At 30.8% G+C, this 16,938-nt stretch overlaps 1 protein-coding gene and 1 long non-coding RNA gene across 2 annotated transcripts; one reads left to right on the top strand and one right to left on the bottom strand.

The window, feature by feature from the left end:
• The first annotated feature begins 1,228 nt into the window (after positions 1-1,228).
• Positions 1,229-3,530, top strand: LOC145792158 (hyperosmolality-gated Ca2+ permeable channel 2.3-like). Its single transcript, XM_082872829.1, has 4 exons — positions 1,229-1,329; positions 1,431-1,640; positions 2,494-2,682; positions 3,238-3,530. Exons 1-4 carry the CDS (start codon positions 1,243-1,245, stop codon positions 3,376-3,378), a joined length of 627 nt encoding a protein of 208 aa, XP_082728955.1. The 5' UTR covers positions 1,229-1,242; the 3' UTR covers positions 3,379-3,530.
• An 11,324-nt stretch (positions 3,531-14,854) lies between these two features.
• LOC114264695 (uncharacterized) lies at positions 14,855-16,243 on the bottom strand. Its single transcript, XR_014331330.1, has 2 exons — positions 16,111-16,243; positions 14,855-15,428 (listed from the first exon to the last, which is right to left on the bottom strand). It is a non-coding gene; the product is annotated as an uncharacterized LOC114264695 (long non-coding RNA).
• Positions 16,244-16,938: the final 695 nt, after the last annotated feature.

The following is a 16,938-nucleotide window of genomic DNA, read 5'->3' as shown; positions in this document are numbered from 1 at the left end:
TGATTGGCTTCAGATTCAGTCTAGTTAGTTGAGTTCTATGATGTGCATTGTTAATTATTGCTTCTCATCTGAGGATTTGGTTATGCACTTATTGATATATTTTATTTCCCTAAAATTCCAAAAAAAAAAAAAAAAATTCATTTTAACTTTGTTTCTTATTTTATATCTTTTACCTCTTATGCTTATAAAACACTATTTATAATATACCATAGCATATCTCATTTTGTTAATATTATCATTTCTGAAGTTACAAAATTAATTTTCAATCATCATATTGCTCCCATATCCAATATAATATGGAGTGGTGGCAGGCCACTGCAAACCCCTTCCACAGCCATTGTACCTCCATGATTTTCTGCTCTATTATTTTCTTCTCTGTCTTTCTCTTTCTCTAATGTCATTGTTTTCCCCTAACACAAAACTTATGTGTGTATACATATATTTGTATAAGAGAAGATAGTTGAATAGTTGTATTGAGTCTATTGATACCATATTTCACACATTTCACCAATCAATTATGTTATATTTAGATTTTGAATTTGTTGAGAAAATTTAGGAAAATGTCTGAGATTCCCCAAAAAGCTCCCACAATTAGCCCAATGATATGATATGGTACGTGTCAATTTTTAATTTGACTCAAGGGGCTGGCCTCAGGTTTTGAGGTGTGCTCTTAAAGTCTCAAGTTCATAACTTTTTATGTGCAAACAATTTCTTGGGGTCAGTCTATACAAGGTTGAGATCTCCATAAGAGAGTGGTGAGATTAGTTTTCCGGATTAATCAATCTAATAGGCCACATTATTGTAAATGAATTTATGAATCTAAAAATATGGGTCTATTAACATTTGTCTGAAACCCATTTCAGAATGTTGGAGAGGCCAACTCAACATTCTTAGAGATCCATCCATGACTAAGGTATGAACACCTCTCTCAAATCTAGTAATAGATTAGTCTCAATTCGGTACGGGCTTAGAGATTAACCCTATATTAACCATTCTGTTCCGTATCATACATTGTGACAGAAAGGGAAAATAAGTAAATCTGTGTAAAATCCTCTTTTTTAAATAAGAAAGGTAGTCCAGTTCTGTTAATTGGGTATATCAGTTTGGAAGTTTAAAAAAATATATTAAAATATATAAATGTGTAAGAAGTTCTGAATGGAGTCATTGATGGAATCACAATTTATTTTAATTGTTTTGCCTTCTAGTATGTATTTAGTTAAGTCTGATGCAGAAAACCTGACTATGTTTTTTTGGCTTTTCCTAAGGTTATGGATTCACTTTTGTGCTGTTTATGTTTTCACGGCATTTGTCTGCTATCTTCTTTATTTTGTAAGTAATATTTTGTGTACCATTTTTATTGCTGGTTTATTGGAGGGAGAAAAAACATCAATGGAGTTCTAATCGCATCTGGAATATGATATAATCTGCAGGAGTTTAACTATATTTCATCAAAAAGGATTGCCTATTTCTATGCATCCAAACCTCAGCCGCATCAATTTACTATATTAGTAAGAAGTATCCCCGTCTCATCTGGGACCAGCGTCCCTGAAAGTGTTCAAAACTTTTTTACAGAGTATCATTCTTCCACGTATCTCTCGCATTCAGTGGTTCGTCAATCAGGCAAACTTCAGCAGCTACTTGTAAGCATTTTGTGTGGAAGCTTTATAGATTTCTTTTCTTTTCTGATGGGAAACTGCAGTTTTATTTGCTTACCCTTTTATCATGGTCATAAATTCTATTTGTTGGAAACTTTTATTGTTTCATTCTTTTATGAGGGTTATTTATTTTAGCTAATAGTATGTATATATATTGTCACTTTCTGCTCACTTTTCGAGAAAAGCGCTTTTTATTTTATTGGTAAAGCCTAAAAACTTACTTATTGAAAAACTAAGCACTAACGAGCTCCCTCTCTTTCTTCTTCTTCTCTCTCCTCCTATGTCTTCTCTGGTTCTTCACCATTACCTTCAGCTCTCTCTCCCATCATGGTTCCTCCATTTGTGGGCTACATGTGTAACTTGATGTTTTATGGAGACCAACTTCAAGTTGTATGGCAGACAACATTTAGATTTGATTCTTTTAATACATGAAATGCATGGATTGTATGTTTAAGTGTCTCAAGACATACTTAAAAGCTTAGAATAGTTTATTGTGCTCTTATTATTATCATCATCTTTTTTTTGGTAAAGTTAAGTTTTATTCTAGAATCGAAGGAATTATTATTATCATCATCCTTTTTTGGTAAGTGTGTTACTGTTGTCATCGTCATTTTTTTTTTGTGTAATTGGTTCATGTGAATGAAATTTTGAGCCTTTTGGAAGATTAAATTAGTTGCAGTCTGCACTCTTTTTGATACATTGTTCAATTGGAGCATTAGAACAAAATTATTTTAGATATAACACATCAGATGTGGTTTAGTGCACATCCTAAACCTATATCAACTTGCTTTCTTTTTCCTTTGTGACTTCTAATTATTTGATTTTTTTCTTCTTCTAGAGTGATGCAGATAAATTGAATAGGAGGCTTGTTCGCTTGAAGTCAACAAATCGTACTCGAGAAAGGTTGAGGCGTGATGGCTTTTTGGGATTGTTTGGACACAAGGTTGATCTTTTAGATTACCATGAAAAGAAGCTACAAGACTTGGAAGATAACATGCGGATAGAGCAATCCTCACTGGTGGGAAAGGTACGTGCATTGAGTGTCTTATCAAGTTATCAATATGGATAGCTTCTGGCCATTTGTGGGAGTGGTATATCCTATTGGCGGAAGTTGAGAGTTAAAGCCCTAGTATTGTGATGGGCTTGTGTTGTTATTATGCTTTTTCAGCCAACATAATAAATAATCAATGATTATTGATGCATTCTCGGCTGTTTTAACTTCTTTAGAGCTTATTCACCTCAAAAAAACTTCTGTAGAGCTAAGCATCTAAACTGCATATGCTTTGTACAGAAGGGAGGGGGGGGGATGGAGCTCACATCCAACTCTTGCCTATGACTGGAAAATAAAACAAAGAGAGAAGGATAAAAAATTACATTGGCAAGGGAAAATAGGTCTTGGATTGTGTAGTGTGGGTCATTTCCTTTAGCAACGGTGGTTACATCTCTTTTCCTTTAAAGACATTTAATCAGATTACCTTCTCTCACACTGTTGCGCATTGTCTTATCCTTGCAATTTAATTTTCCATTTTATTATATTATTATTTCTATTTTTGTTTCTGAATTTCAATATATCATTTTACAGGTATCTTTCGGCTCTTTGATAGGATTTTTACCATACTATAATCTTCCTGCCAGGTGGAAATTTTTAGCTTTGGAATCATGGTTGAGAGGGAAAGCCTTAGACCCGTCAAAGTACAAGCAAATTTTTTTTTGGTTGTCTTGAGTTTCTAAAACTCAACGTGGACATGGAATCCTTTGTTTGAATTGCGTCCTATGGAAACAATGTGTTACAGACTCATGGTTGCTTAGATGTCTTAGTTGACAATATGCATGTATATGACACTAGATGTGAAATTTTCACTTGAAACGATGATTCTGGTGAGATTATATTATGCATGTATATGGCATGTATTGAGGATTGGTTTTAAATCTAGCAGTTTGGTTGCATAGAGCAAACATAAAACATGAGATCCCCAAATTGTGAATTCAGTTTCCACCACCGGCAGAGAACCCACCAACCCCCACCCAAAAAAAAAAAGTGGCGTTTTCTGAAAAAACGCCACAAAATGGCGTCATTGTGACGTCACACATTTAATTCGTGTAGGGAATAAAAAAATAAAAATCAGTGGCATTTTCGTTAATTGGGGACGAAAGGCGAGACGGTCGTCAAAGATTTTGCAGCGTTTTAAGAAACGCCGTATAATGTTTTTAGCGACGTTTTTCAAACATTGTGTAGCTATTGCGGCGGCCCTATCAGCGGCGAAAATTTTACATGTCACTATAAGATATTACGGCGTTTTTCAGGCTTTTCGCGGCGTTTTTAAAACACCGCTAAAAATCGAATTTCCTATGGTGAATACTAAGATAAATTTCATTATTAAAACAACTGATATTTTTTTTTTTGGGATAGGTATAAACAATTGGTGTTAGGGAGGTCACAGGGAGTGGTATTATATACTCAATAATTTATCTTCCACGATGAGGCTCCCACCACTCTAATCTATGACAACCAAGCTCTCATTCTATTTATCAAATCAAGTTTCATATCTCCTAAAAGTAATTGGTATTAGGAAGGATTTCACTTTTTTTTTAAAATTTATTTTATTTATTTTATGGTATTTGACATCTCACCTGTATACTTGTTTTTAGAGCAATCTTATAAGGAGTTGTATATCCAATAATGACGCTATTGGAAGAACAAATCTCATATTTCATACCAATATTTATGTTACAATATCTAAGAAAGAGAAGGAGAATATTATATTAAATGTTGTAATGATGTATACAAGACTCCTTTATGTAAGATGAGAGAAATCTAAGTATGGTAACGAATATATTGAAAAAAGAAACTAAAACATGAAATAAAACTAATAATAAAATAAAATACGGATAGAACCAAGGCAAATAGATTGTAGAGTTCGAATTGGAGTGCAAGGGCGCTTGAGATAGATTAGAGGTCAGTGCTAATGTCGGGAGATAATTTTTGGTGAGGTCGTACCGGACCGTCATAGAAGAAGCTGAGAGCAAAGAAATCTTAACCGGATGATAGTTTTTAGGATCATTTTGGACTGTTCCAGAACTGGATGTTAAACTAACAAACATGGCACACACTTAACCTATGACGTGGTGTTAAACCATGATAGCAACAGATAAAGAAGTATGCTAAGGGGAGACTTGAAAGGGAACCATTTGCGCTAGGGGGCAGCTTGGAAATAATCCACGTGCGCCAAGAAGTGGCTTGGAAAGGAACAAAAAATGCGCCAATGGGGCAACTTAAGGAGTGTGCCAGGGAGGTAGCTAAGAGAGCGCGCCAAGGGAGATGGTTAAAGAAGTGCGCCAAGACTTAGGTAGTACACCAAGGGAACAACTTAGATAGTATGCCAATGAGGGTGGCCTCAGTGGTGTGCTAAGGAGGCGATTTCGGTGGTTGCATTAAGGGAGCGGCTTGGGTGGTATGCCGAGGAGGGCGACTTAGGTGGTGCGCCAATGAAGATGACTTGGGTGGTAAGCCAAGGGATGACTTAGGTGGTGAGCCAATGAGGGCGGATTGGGTGGTTTGCATGGTATATCACCATGCTTACTATAATATAAGTATATTATCCCTCTCAAATTTAAATAGGTTTTAAAATAGAAACCTATTTGAGATTGAAAGAGATAACTAAGAGAGAGTGGAAGCATACAACAAAAAAATAATAATAATAATAAAATTGAATTGCAAGTAAAAATAATAAAATATGATGGGGATAAAACAAAATGAGTTGGGGTAGAAATAAATCAATATAGTGATATTATAGAAAGAAAAAAAAAATTATTATAAAAGAAATTTTTTTTTTTTTTTTTTTTCTTCTAGAGAGGGGGGTAGTGAGAGTGGGTGAATTGAAAATTTGTTGATGGTACCAGAGGGGGTGGCATCACAGTGGCGAGCAAGACTAAAAGGGAATGATGATTAAAATAATAACAATAAAATAAAAATAAAAAAAAAAACAATTTTTTTTTTATTTTTTTTAGTGGAAGATGATGACTCGTAAGAGCAACAAGAATTGGGCTTGAAAAGACGGAGAAGTAGACAAAAAGGAAACAAATCACTAAGGCGACCAGCCCATGTGATTGAACAATAGCAAAGTGGCGGACAAATCAGATGTGAAAGACCATATGATATAAAAGAAGGGCGATTGAAATTGTAATGTTAGAAATTTTAAATATTTATTAAATATTTTATATGATTATGAGATTTATATGAGATTTATATATTTATGTGAGATATTTGATAAAATATTTAATAAAATATTTGAAATTCTTAATATTTTTTCAGTGACAACATATGTTCAGTTGTTTAGGACTCGCTAAGGCCTTCTGTTGAAGTTTTAGGGGGTTTCATTTCCGATGTACCCAAAAATAAGAAGTTGTAGGCGGTCACAAAGCAGTAGGCCACTGGAGTAAGTAATGGAGACGAAAGAGTTGGAGCCATAAATTAAGACAAAAAGTAAAGGTATGTCTTGAAATATTAGCGGCCATCAAAGATAAGGTTCCCCACCGGTTGCCTATGGTAAACTAGAAAGATGGGTTGGATCTTATAGTTTTGATACCATAATACAATATGTAAGAGAGGTAAGGAGAATATTATATTAGATGTTATAACAATGTATAAGATTCCCTTATATACAAGGAGAAAAACCTAATATGATAATAAATATAATATGGTATAGATTGTTTTGAGAAATAGATTAAAAATTAATTTTTTTGACTTTTTTTAGTTTTTTTTGAAAAAAACATATAAAAAAAATAAAGAGATAATATTACTTAAAAAAAGGTTTAAAAAAAAAAAAACTGCTTTTAACCTTCATCAAAAGAGATCTAATGTATAATAAACAAAATATATAATAACTATATTAACAATTTGAATGACATATGAGATATCACGTTATATGATAGATAAATTTTGTAGAAAAATTTAGGACTGAAATCTGAATACACCCCACAATGACTTGTAGTGATTATAGTTTATCGCCATCAGTGGAGTTTGTTTTGCCTTATTGAAAAATTATATAATAATTTTGAAACAAGTACATGTGACGTACTAAATCAATTTTTAGAAAAATATTATAAATCTCAAATAATTTATTAATTTTTTTTTTAATTATATTGGATCTCACGCCTATGTGAAAGATTTAGTAAAAAATTTGATAAATCATTAAGAATTTTTATGTGTGTAAGTCTCACAAGTATATAAAAAATGAATAAAGATTGAGAGTTTTAATTTGAAGTTCCAAAGAGAGTTTTAGTGATGCGGTAAGGAGTGGGAATGAAGTAGAATCGATTTCGAATCAATCGGTCGAATCCCTCGACTGCGGCGCATTAGCCCAAACCTTTCGTTGGCCAAAACAAACTCATTTTCTTGACTCTGGAGGTCTCTTCTATTCAAATTAAAAAAAGTCAGTATGCGGTTCCAAAATCCCCTCTAAGACTTCTGCTTGACTGCCTGCTGAAAGGCCTTTATGTCTTGCAGTTAGCTACCTTCCACTTGGCCTCTTCTGCTCTTATATCTCGGACATCTCCAGCCCGGTGATGAATCTTCTTTCACTCTCAAACCTCTAAGGAGTTTTAGAGCAATATCTTTATTGGCGGTTGCGCGCAACCTCTGATTGAAGCTATTTCTGCGGATTGCGACTGCACCTGGGGTTGGATCAAGGCTCTCAGTAATATGATGTGTGTGCCTATGTTTGTTTGTTTGTTTTTTTTTTCCCTCTTGCCACATCACTAGAACTCTTTTAAAGCTCCAAAAGTAGAACTCTCTATCATTGTTGATAAAAAGTTTAGTAAAAATTTGATAAATCATTTACGATCCCTAACCTAACTCAAATTTTTATTAGCATTCTTCAATCACAAATATGTAAACATGCATAATGTAAAACATTTCTCCAACAATTACGATTGCCATTTTTAAAGTAAGAATAGCAATAAGGACTGATTGATATAAATCATAAGCATCTACTGATTCTAATTTGAGCAGAAATTATCTACTTGGAGTTGAAACGTTGGAAAATTCCGAAGTACCAGAAATTTGAGTCCAATTATAGTTTTCTTGACCTTTTTTTTCAACTTGTTTTTGTTTAATAAACTTTTATTATTATTATTTTTTGTCTGTCTAGACTGAATGAAGTTAAAAACTAAAAAAAATATTTGAAACAATTTTTAAAAGCTCACTATAAAAAATAAGTTAAAATTTTGTTCAAAAACTAACAATATTAATTTATTTTTTTCAACAAACTTATTTATTTATTTGTTATAAATTTTAAAATTTGTATTAGTATAGACTAACTTAAAAACTATAATATTGAACTTAAAATTTAATTTTTTTAAGGATATTGTAAAAAAATTTAAGTCAAACTTTACGGTTCGAATATTCTTAGGAAACCACGAGAGCAATGATGAAACTAGTTTATAAATTTTCAATGCTATTCTTCTTTGTGACACTTGTCACTTGTATGATGATTTTAATGGGTCAATTATAATGTATGGCTAAGTGTCTCCCCAATTTTTTTATTATTTTATTTTATTTTAAATTTAAGTAAAGAAATTTAATTTGATATGAGTTTTTTCAATTGTTTTGTCAAATTTTCATTTACTTTTTTTAAACAATTTCTCTCTTATTCGAAATTTTCCTTTTTGTCAAATTTAATGAAAAAAAAATATTTTTAATACTTTATGAATTCTTAATTTGATAAAAAAAATATTTATTTTTTAATTTGATTAATTGGGGACGATGTTTGATTAGTTTTTATTAAATTTAAATTTAATAAAAAAAATTAAGAAATGATACTTTAATTTATTTTTATTTAATGCACTTTTATTACCCACAAAAAATTCATACAAGTAAATAGGATTTGACATCCTCTGATTTCCCCGAATTTTTTTTTTGACAAAAAGACGATATTTGTCACATGTTAGTTAGCGCTTTGGGAACATGGCGCGTGTCCGCCTACAATGGAGAGAGAGTCTACGTTTCCCACTCGTGATCGTGACCTCATAGAATCTAGAATAAAGCTACAGTAACATGTGCATTTTCGATTCTTTGCACCAACTTATTATTTTACTTTTTTTTTTCTTTTCTTTTCTTTTTTCTTTTTCTTTTTTTTTTTGTGTGTGCAGTCATTTTTTTTAATTAATAAATTCTTTTAAAAATTGGGTACATTCATATCAACGTTCCTATTTTTTTTAAAAAAAAAATTTGGAAAAAAAATTCATGAAAGATGAACAAAAATCAAATTTTATAAAAAAAAGAAAGAAAGAAAGAATCTATAAAAAAAAATGCTTATTTTTTGTGAACTTTCAAAATCTACTAATTCTTTTAAAAAAAATTAGAAGAGTCTAGTTTAAATAAACTTAAAGAATTAACATATTCGAACTGAAACTTCTACCCACACCCAAAAATATATATATATATATATATATATTTACATGTACTTAAAAAATATCACAACTTATAAGTTGTAACAAAAAGATTGTACTAGTTTTTTTGGGCAGGTTGTCTCCAGTTCACAAAGTGAATTGGACGGTATTATTGGATTCATAGAGTTCACCACAGGTTCTGTTTTGATAACTTAAACCGATCAATGTGTAAAGCTCGTTTAGTACTTTATTTTTATAAAAAATCACGTTGATCGGATATCGATAGCTATTTGATCGAATCATACTTTTGTCAACAATTTATTTTGAAAATTATATTTACTATTGACAAAAATCTAATCCAAACAAGTAGTTATCGAAATCCGATCAATGTAATTTTTTATACGGATAAAGTATTCGACGAGTTCTACATATTGAACGGTTCGGATTATCAAAACGGGACCCGTGGTGAGTCCTCATGGGTCCACAATACGCTCCAATCTAATTATAGACGGGAGAGAAACCTAACCTTTTTATTTTTATTTTTATAACCAAATGTCTAAACCGGCTTATACGGATCTCAATTGATTCTGATAGACCAACTTGTGAGTATTGAACTTAACACCTGAAAAGATCACACTCGGAACTCCAAGTTGTGCAAATTAATAATAGATCATTAATGTGATTTGCAACATCTCCAATATCGGGGTCATTTTGATCATCATTGTCTTCGTCTTCCTTTTCGTCATATTCATTTTTATTTTTTGTATTTTTGGTAAAAATAATGTAAAATTTAAAGCACTCATAGTTTTATTTTTGTATGAAAAAGGATTTTCAAAAACTTAAAGAAACATTAGGGTTGTTTTCATAGGCTTTTAGAAGTTTGGCATTCCTAAAAAAATTCAAAAAGTCAAAAAGTCACTATCCTATTTGAGTCACATCATCTTATTTAAGTCACATCACTTCAAACCCAACCCATATCCAACCCATATTTCATAAAAAGTCAAAAAGTATAATTAACTATTTTGAAAGCCAAACTGAATGTATATATCATTTTGTCTTTAACGTTCTAAGATATATAGCACGTGACTTTTATTTATTTGATCCATCAAATAAATAAAAAAACACACACACATACAAACTTCAATTTTATTTTTTTTTTATATAAAAAATTATGATTTGAGCATGTCAAGCATTGTCTACTTTATATTTAAGTCTAGAGAAATTACAAGTTTTACAATCAACCTTTGAGTCACCAAACCATGTCTACATAAAACATATTCATAATAATCTATACAATTATCAGTCCAAACCATATAAACAATAGTCTTATGTTTTTGTTTTTCTTTTTAAATGATAACAATCGTATGGGAAATAAATTAAATCAAGGGGACTTACCTATATGTTTTAGTAAGTGAATTTATTATTTAATAAGTCTTATGATAATTAATGGTATTTTTCATTAAATACTATTAAAAAATGTTAGTAATTATTAATTTTTAGCGACAGTTTAAAAATTGTCACAAAAGATGTTATTAATTATAAGTTTTAACAATAATTTATAAAAATCGCCGCAAAAAAACTTTACTAATTTTCAACTTTCACTACAAAAAATTAAGGTTTTAGAGACCAAAATTTAGTGACAAAATTATTTTTTAAAAACCAAATATTTTTGTTACGAAAAGTGTCGTTATTATATTTTTAGCAACGAAAATTAGACATTAGTGATGAATTATTATCTTTTTATGACCAAATTTTTTGTCTCAAAAAATAAATCATTTTGAGATCAAATTATTTTGTCTCTAAAAGTGTATTTATTAGTGACATTTTCAAAAAAATTTCGCTAAAAGCCTTATTTTTTACTTTTCGGGAAGACTTTTTAGTGACTATCCTCACGACGATGTAAATTGATCCCTAAATGTCTTTTGTAACAAAATTTTCACTTTTAGAGACCAAAAAATTTGGTCTCTAAAACTTTCATATGTTGTAGTGTTTCAGTAACAATTTGAAAATTTTATCACAGAAAAAGTAACTAATTATAAATAGTGACAATTTATAAAAATCGTGACAAAAAAGTTACTAGGCCTCGTTTGGGAACAGGCTAATTTAGTAACTTTTTGGCTATTTGGCTAAAAATGTAGGTAAAAAAAACTTGTATGTTTGGGATGACTTTTTGGCTAATTACGAAAAGATGTGCAAAAAGTAGAGAGAAAAGAGAATTTTTGACTTTTTGGTATGGGTTGTTGGCTTTTTGGCTAATTTAGTAACTTTTTGGCTAATTTAGTAACTTTTTGACTAATTGGCTAAAATAGCCTCTTGCCAAACGAGGCCTAATTATTAATTTTTAGTAACATGCAAAAAATCGTTAACAAAAATTATTCAACGACGATTTTATTATAACTTATTTTCAGTAACACTTAATAAAATTTAAGTACAACTATTAAGATCTATTAATAATTTATCTTTAAATTCAATTGATATTTTACTACGCTTGGCGTACAATAGTAACGATATAGTGCTGTGTTTGGCAACTTGCAAAAAAAGTTGTGTTTTGTAGTTGTTCCCAAAAAGGCCAAAATAATTTTTTACCATTAAAATCATTTGGGAAGGTAAAAGAAAGCTACTTGCGAAATTACAACTATACCATTCATGGATCAAAATAAGCCACATAGGTGAAATTATAAATTTTTTAAATTAAGTGGTGATAGTTTGGTCATTTTATTGTAATTTAATATTATAAATAAATATTAATCAAAAAAATCAAAAATAATTTTTTATTAATTTCTCAAATCACTTTTTAAAAAATCTAAAAAATTTAATTAAAAATCAAAAGTCAATTTTTAACTATTTCCTAAAAAAAACACCATAATAGTAAATGGTATCACAGCGTTGCAGGGAGATCACAAATTAATAATTACAGTGAATTTTATTGTCAACTCTCAATTTGACTTTTGCACGAATTACTGTTTTAATCACTACGTATATCACCATCATCATAATATATAACTGTATCTAGCAAGTTGATGATGATGATGATGTTATACCTGAACTGTGATGATTTGAGAGTGATGGGTGATTATGAATCTTACCCTTGTAGATAATCATGACAACAAAAATGCTGCACCGCTGCCACTCGACTTTGTAAACATAATCACCGACAAAATAATTACGGGATGTTTTGAAAAGTTAGTAAAAAATTAATTTTTTAATTTTTAATTTTTTAAATAATTTTTTTGATAAAAATTTAGATTGTTTTAAGTAAAAAAATTGACTTCTTTAACTTAAAAAAATTAAAAAATCAGGAAGTTGACCTTTATAATGTATTCCCAAGAGACTGCTATACATTGAATAATATTATATGTTACAATTAATTAAATTTAATGACATTCAAGTACGGCTGATTAATATTTAATAAATTTTATGCATCATATCAAATAATAAATAAAATATAGTAAAAAAAATAATAAACACATTGAAAAATATATAGAAATGTATCAATAAAAATGATTTAGGGGTTGTTTAGGGTGTCCTAAATAAGTGTACTTTTTATCTTTTTGAAATAAAAAGTTAAAAAAAATATGGATGTTTGAGTTAACTTTTTGACTTTTTATGAAAAAATGTGTATTAAAAAATTATATAAATAAGTGTGTAGGAGAAGATAGTGAAGTAGGCCGTACGGGTTGGGCAGTGCAGTTGGTTGGGTAGGAGATTGGAAAAGATTGCCTTCTTTTCAAGCTTTAATTGGACGGTGCTGTTCGGCCCGTGGGGGCCCACCATTGGTTCCGTTTTTCTAATCGGAATCGTTCAATGTGTAAAACTCGTCGAGTACTATATGTTGTAAAAATCACGTTGATTGGATGTTGATAGCTATATGATCGTGTTAGTTTTTTTGGTCAACTGTTAACTATAACACCATCCATTTTTTATATAAAACTGATTTGATCATGTAGTTAGCGATATCCGATAGACGTGATTTTTTACACGCATATAGTACTAGATGAGTTCTACATATTGAACGATTCGAATTATCAAAACGGGACCCATGGTGGGCCCTCATGAGCCCGACTTTACCATCCGACTTAGTGAATATACACATATAATTTTTTTTTCTTTCACTGCCTTTGGTTTGATGTCAACCCCTAGAGTGGCGTGAAGTTGATTTATATTTTAATATTATATATATTAATATTTTTATATTTTTTTTGGTGAATAGTGATAACTTTTTAAATTTTTTAATAACTTTTTGATTTTTTGATTTTTTTTTTAAATTCCCAAACAAGCCCTTAGATTCATTCTGATAACACATTAATTTGGCCTAATTTGAGGACTTGACGAAAAGTTAATTTTTAGCTTTTAATCTGTTTTAGGTCTTGTTTGGGATAAACTAAAAAAATCTAAAAAAACTAAAAAAGTCTATACTATTCAAGGTTAGCTTGTGGGGGAAGCCACTAGGGTAAAATTATTATTTTGCATTTTGAATTCAACTATTCAAAAAGTCAAAAAGTTAAAAGTCAAAAAGTCAAAAGGGTAAAATGATCATTTTGATTTTACTACAATATTTTCTTCCATATTTTTTCGTATAAAGTTAAAAAATTATCCCAAATATACATATTTTTTCCTCTACTTTTTTAATTAAAAAGTCAAAAAGTACACTTACATAGCACATCCCAAACAACTTCATAGATCACATCACCTCTCTATTTTTTTACATGTTTTTTTCTTTAAAAAAAAAATTAACTTTTAATCAACTTTCCAAAACAATCCTTTATTTGTATACTTTTCTTTACGCATGGCATTTGTTTTTATTCTTTTTATACCAAAAATAAATTGTATTCTTTTTATATCAAAAATAAATTGTATACAAGATTCTTTGGATCTAGATAAAAGTGCAAACTCGAAATATGTGTGTTAACACTACAACAAAATTGAATTTTTACGGCTTGCGATGCATGCTGTAAAAACTCTTTCACGGCATGCACACAAATACCGTTATATGACATGCCGTGAAAAGTTGAGTATCATTTACGGCATGTAGGTACAGTTGTAAAAAGTAATAAATTAAACATTAATGACATACTTTGTATGTCGTATATAACTTTTTATGACATTTTTGTCATGTCATAAATCATCATACTTTCCGTGGCATAATTTTGCATACCGTAGAAAGTTATTTTTAATATATTTATGGCATACTTTGTATGCCGTATATAATATTTTATGACATTTTCTTGCATGTCATAAATCATCACACTTTTCATGACATAATTTTATATGCCGTAGAAGGTCATTTTTAATATATTTATGACATATTTTGTATGCCGTATATAATCTTTTACGACATTTTCTTACACACCATAAATTATTACACTTTTCATGACATAATTTTGCATGCCGTAGAAAGTTATTTTTAATATATATATACACACAAACAAGAACATAACCTTCCATAACCGTATGCACATCCAAACAAAGGCCTGCTTATAAAGTGCGGCAACTTGTGAACAAACCAAGTAGTAGCTTATAAACTTAAAGCCCTAAATCTCTAAGGCATAGGCATTTTTTGGTAACACTGTTAGAAATATTTCAATTAAATTTGGCTCTTAACCAAGTTAGCTAGACTCATGCAATGAAAAATATGTTAGTATTTTCACTTCCATCATCTAATCTAACCTACATACAGATACACCTCTAAAATACTGCGCTTCCCCTACAAGATAAATGTGTCAGTATACTTAACTAAGCAAGAACTTGCAAATTTTAACAAAAGAAAAATCAAACCAAATTTACTGCTGAATTTTTCACTAGGATTAAAATTTCAATATTGGCAAATCCCCTTTATTTTATATCTCAGCATCACTGTCAACAAACATACACCAGTTTTGTCATGAAACTAGAATTATGTACATCTATGAAAATCCAACATAAATTTGAAAAAAAAAAAAAAAAAAAAAAAACGAAGAAGTAACCTAGTGTCCCAAGTATGTCCCCTACCTTTTGGAAGCTTGCAAAGATGGCACCATTATTCTCTGAAGCAGTGAGTTCCTGCTCAACCTTTTTAAGACCTTCACTCACAGCTTGTATTTCTTCAGCTAAAGATTTTAATTGGATCTAGCCATTTGATATGCAAATAGAACAAGCAATAAATTGTACAAATCAACTAGAGACACCTCACTCACATATTACACTAAGAAAAATGCAAACCTTAGAGGCTGCTTCCAAATGAACGAGATCCTTATCAAAATCCAACAACTCTGGCATCTTCTTGTCAATGAGCTAATGAAGACAGGAAAGCAATTGACATACTTGGCATCTTCTCGGCAATGAGCTAGTTTCAGCAGTGTTATTTATCTTTGCTACCCCAGTAGAGGATTTCATTCAATGTTTCAGCTTCAAAGATCAAAACAAAAAAAAAAAAAAAAAAAACAATATAAGGTATTTAAATAGATTTAGTTTCAAATCTACAGCTTAGATATACAAATGTTACTTTTATTTTGCCATTGCTATGTCTATGTAAATATATAGAAAAGATGAGCTGCTGAGATTGTCGATGGAGGTGAAGTCTGATGATGATCTAGCAGCAGCTGTTGATGGAAGGCCAGTCTACTGTAGAGATAGGTTTTATCGTCCATTAGCAGGAGGCCAATTCTCAGCTGAATATAAACCCTAAACCTTAGTTCGTTCCATTTTTCTCAGATGATTCAACCATAAGGTGAACAAGTTGTTCTAGAAATTTTAGAGTGAATCCCCTATAGTTCTACTCTACATCAGAGAGAAGTAAAATAACTTAACATTCAGGTCAGCTCCATTTAGAAAACCAGAAACCCACTGACTCAGATTCTAGGAACCTTGTGGCAAATCAAGTTATGAAAGTATTATCATCAGAAATAAAGAGGAACATTAACCCACGCATGCAAGGCTACAGGTCCGAGCAAAAAGAGTGGTAGTGTGCATTCATAAGCTTATTTCACAAGAAAATAATAGAGGCAACTAATGTCCACAAGTAGACAATATACAAACGTGTTTTAAAGTATGCTGCACAGGTTTTTATAAACAGCATTGAAATAAGTACCTGAAATTGCCTTAGTTTGTGCAGTAACGACATCCATGGTAGATCCTAATTCTCGCTGCTCAAGAGTCTCTCCAATACAAGCAATTACCTTCAAACCTTGAGAAAGAGCATATACAACCTTATCTCCAACAAACTAAAATGAAAATGTCCCAAGTTATGAACATGTGAAATAATAATCAACAACACAATTGGCATCATCATAAACGAAAAATCGTTGCACCATGAATGAAACAATGGTTACCTCATTTGATTCATTTAACAGAGCCCTCATCTTAGAATGACCCAAGGAATGCCCATATTGACGAGCATCTCTGCACTGCACATTCAAAAGAATCAATTTAAATTTTTTACATTGAAGAAATTTGAAGCACATGATAGATGCTCAGAAATTTGAAGCACATTATGAAAATGGATAACTGTAGAAAAAGTTATAATAACTCTAAAGAAGACTAAACTAGGAAATGGGATGCTGAAGTAAATTCATAAAATTAAAATCAGAAATATATGAAACCATTTCTCGATAGAAGGATCATTGTGGGACTAGTAGTGCATGAGGAAATACCTCATCTTTCAAATTGGGACATGATACTCAAATAATACGTGTTGATTACTTATCCTTGAGCCATAACACAAGGAAACCTCCTACAACTTTCCAAATGGCAATTCTAAAGGAGCAACTGAATGCCTTTAATTAATTCAACTCTTGCCAATGCAATACAGATTATTAAGAGCATAATGAACCATACCTAACCTCACCAGTGAAAGCACCTCCGTTTTTGACCCAACAATTTTGAGCAGCAATGTGAAAATCAGGCCTCAACAAATCTT

The sequence above is a fragment of the Camellia sinensis genome, chromosome 6, assembly GCF_055761805.1.
Source record: "Camellia sinensis isolate YWXY chromosome 6, ASM5576180v1, whole genome shotgun sequence".
NCBI lineage: Eukaryota > Viridiplantae > Streptophyta > Magnoliopsida > Ericales > Theaceae > Camellia > Camellia sinensis.
The sequence above is the reverse complement of the archived record's forward strand: the minus strand, read 5'-3'. Positions and strand labels throughout refer to the sequence as shown.

Coding starts and splice junctions, on each gene's coding strand:
- LOC145792158 (XM_082872829.1), top strand. CDS start 1,243: ATGTTTTTTTGGCTTTTCCTAAGGTTATGGATTCACTTTTGTGCTGTT. Junction 1,330..1,430: donor TCTGCTATCTTCTTTATTTT/GTAAGTAATATT, acceptor TATAATCTGCAG/GAGTTTAACTATATTTCATC. Junction 1,641..2,493: donor GCAAACTTCAGCAGCTACTT/GTAAGCATTTTG, acceptor TTCTTCTTCTAG/AGTGATGCAGATAAATTGAA.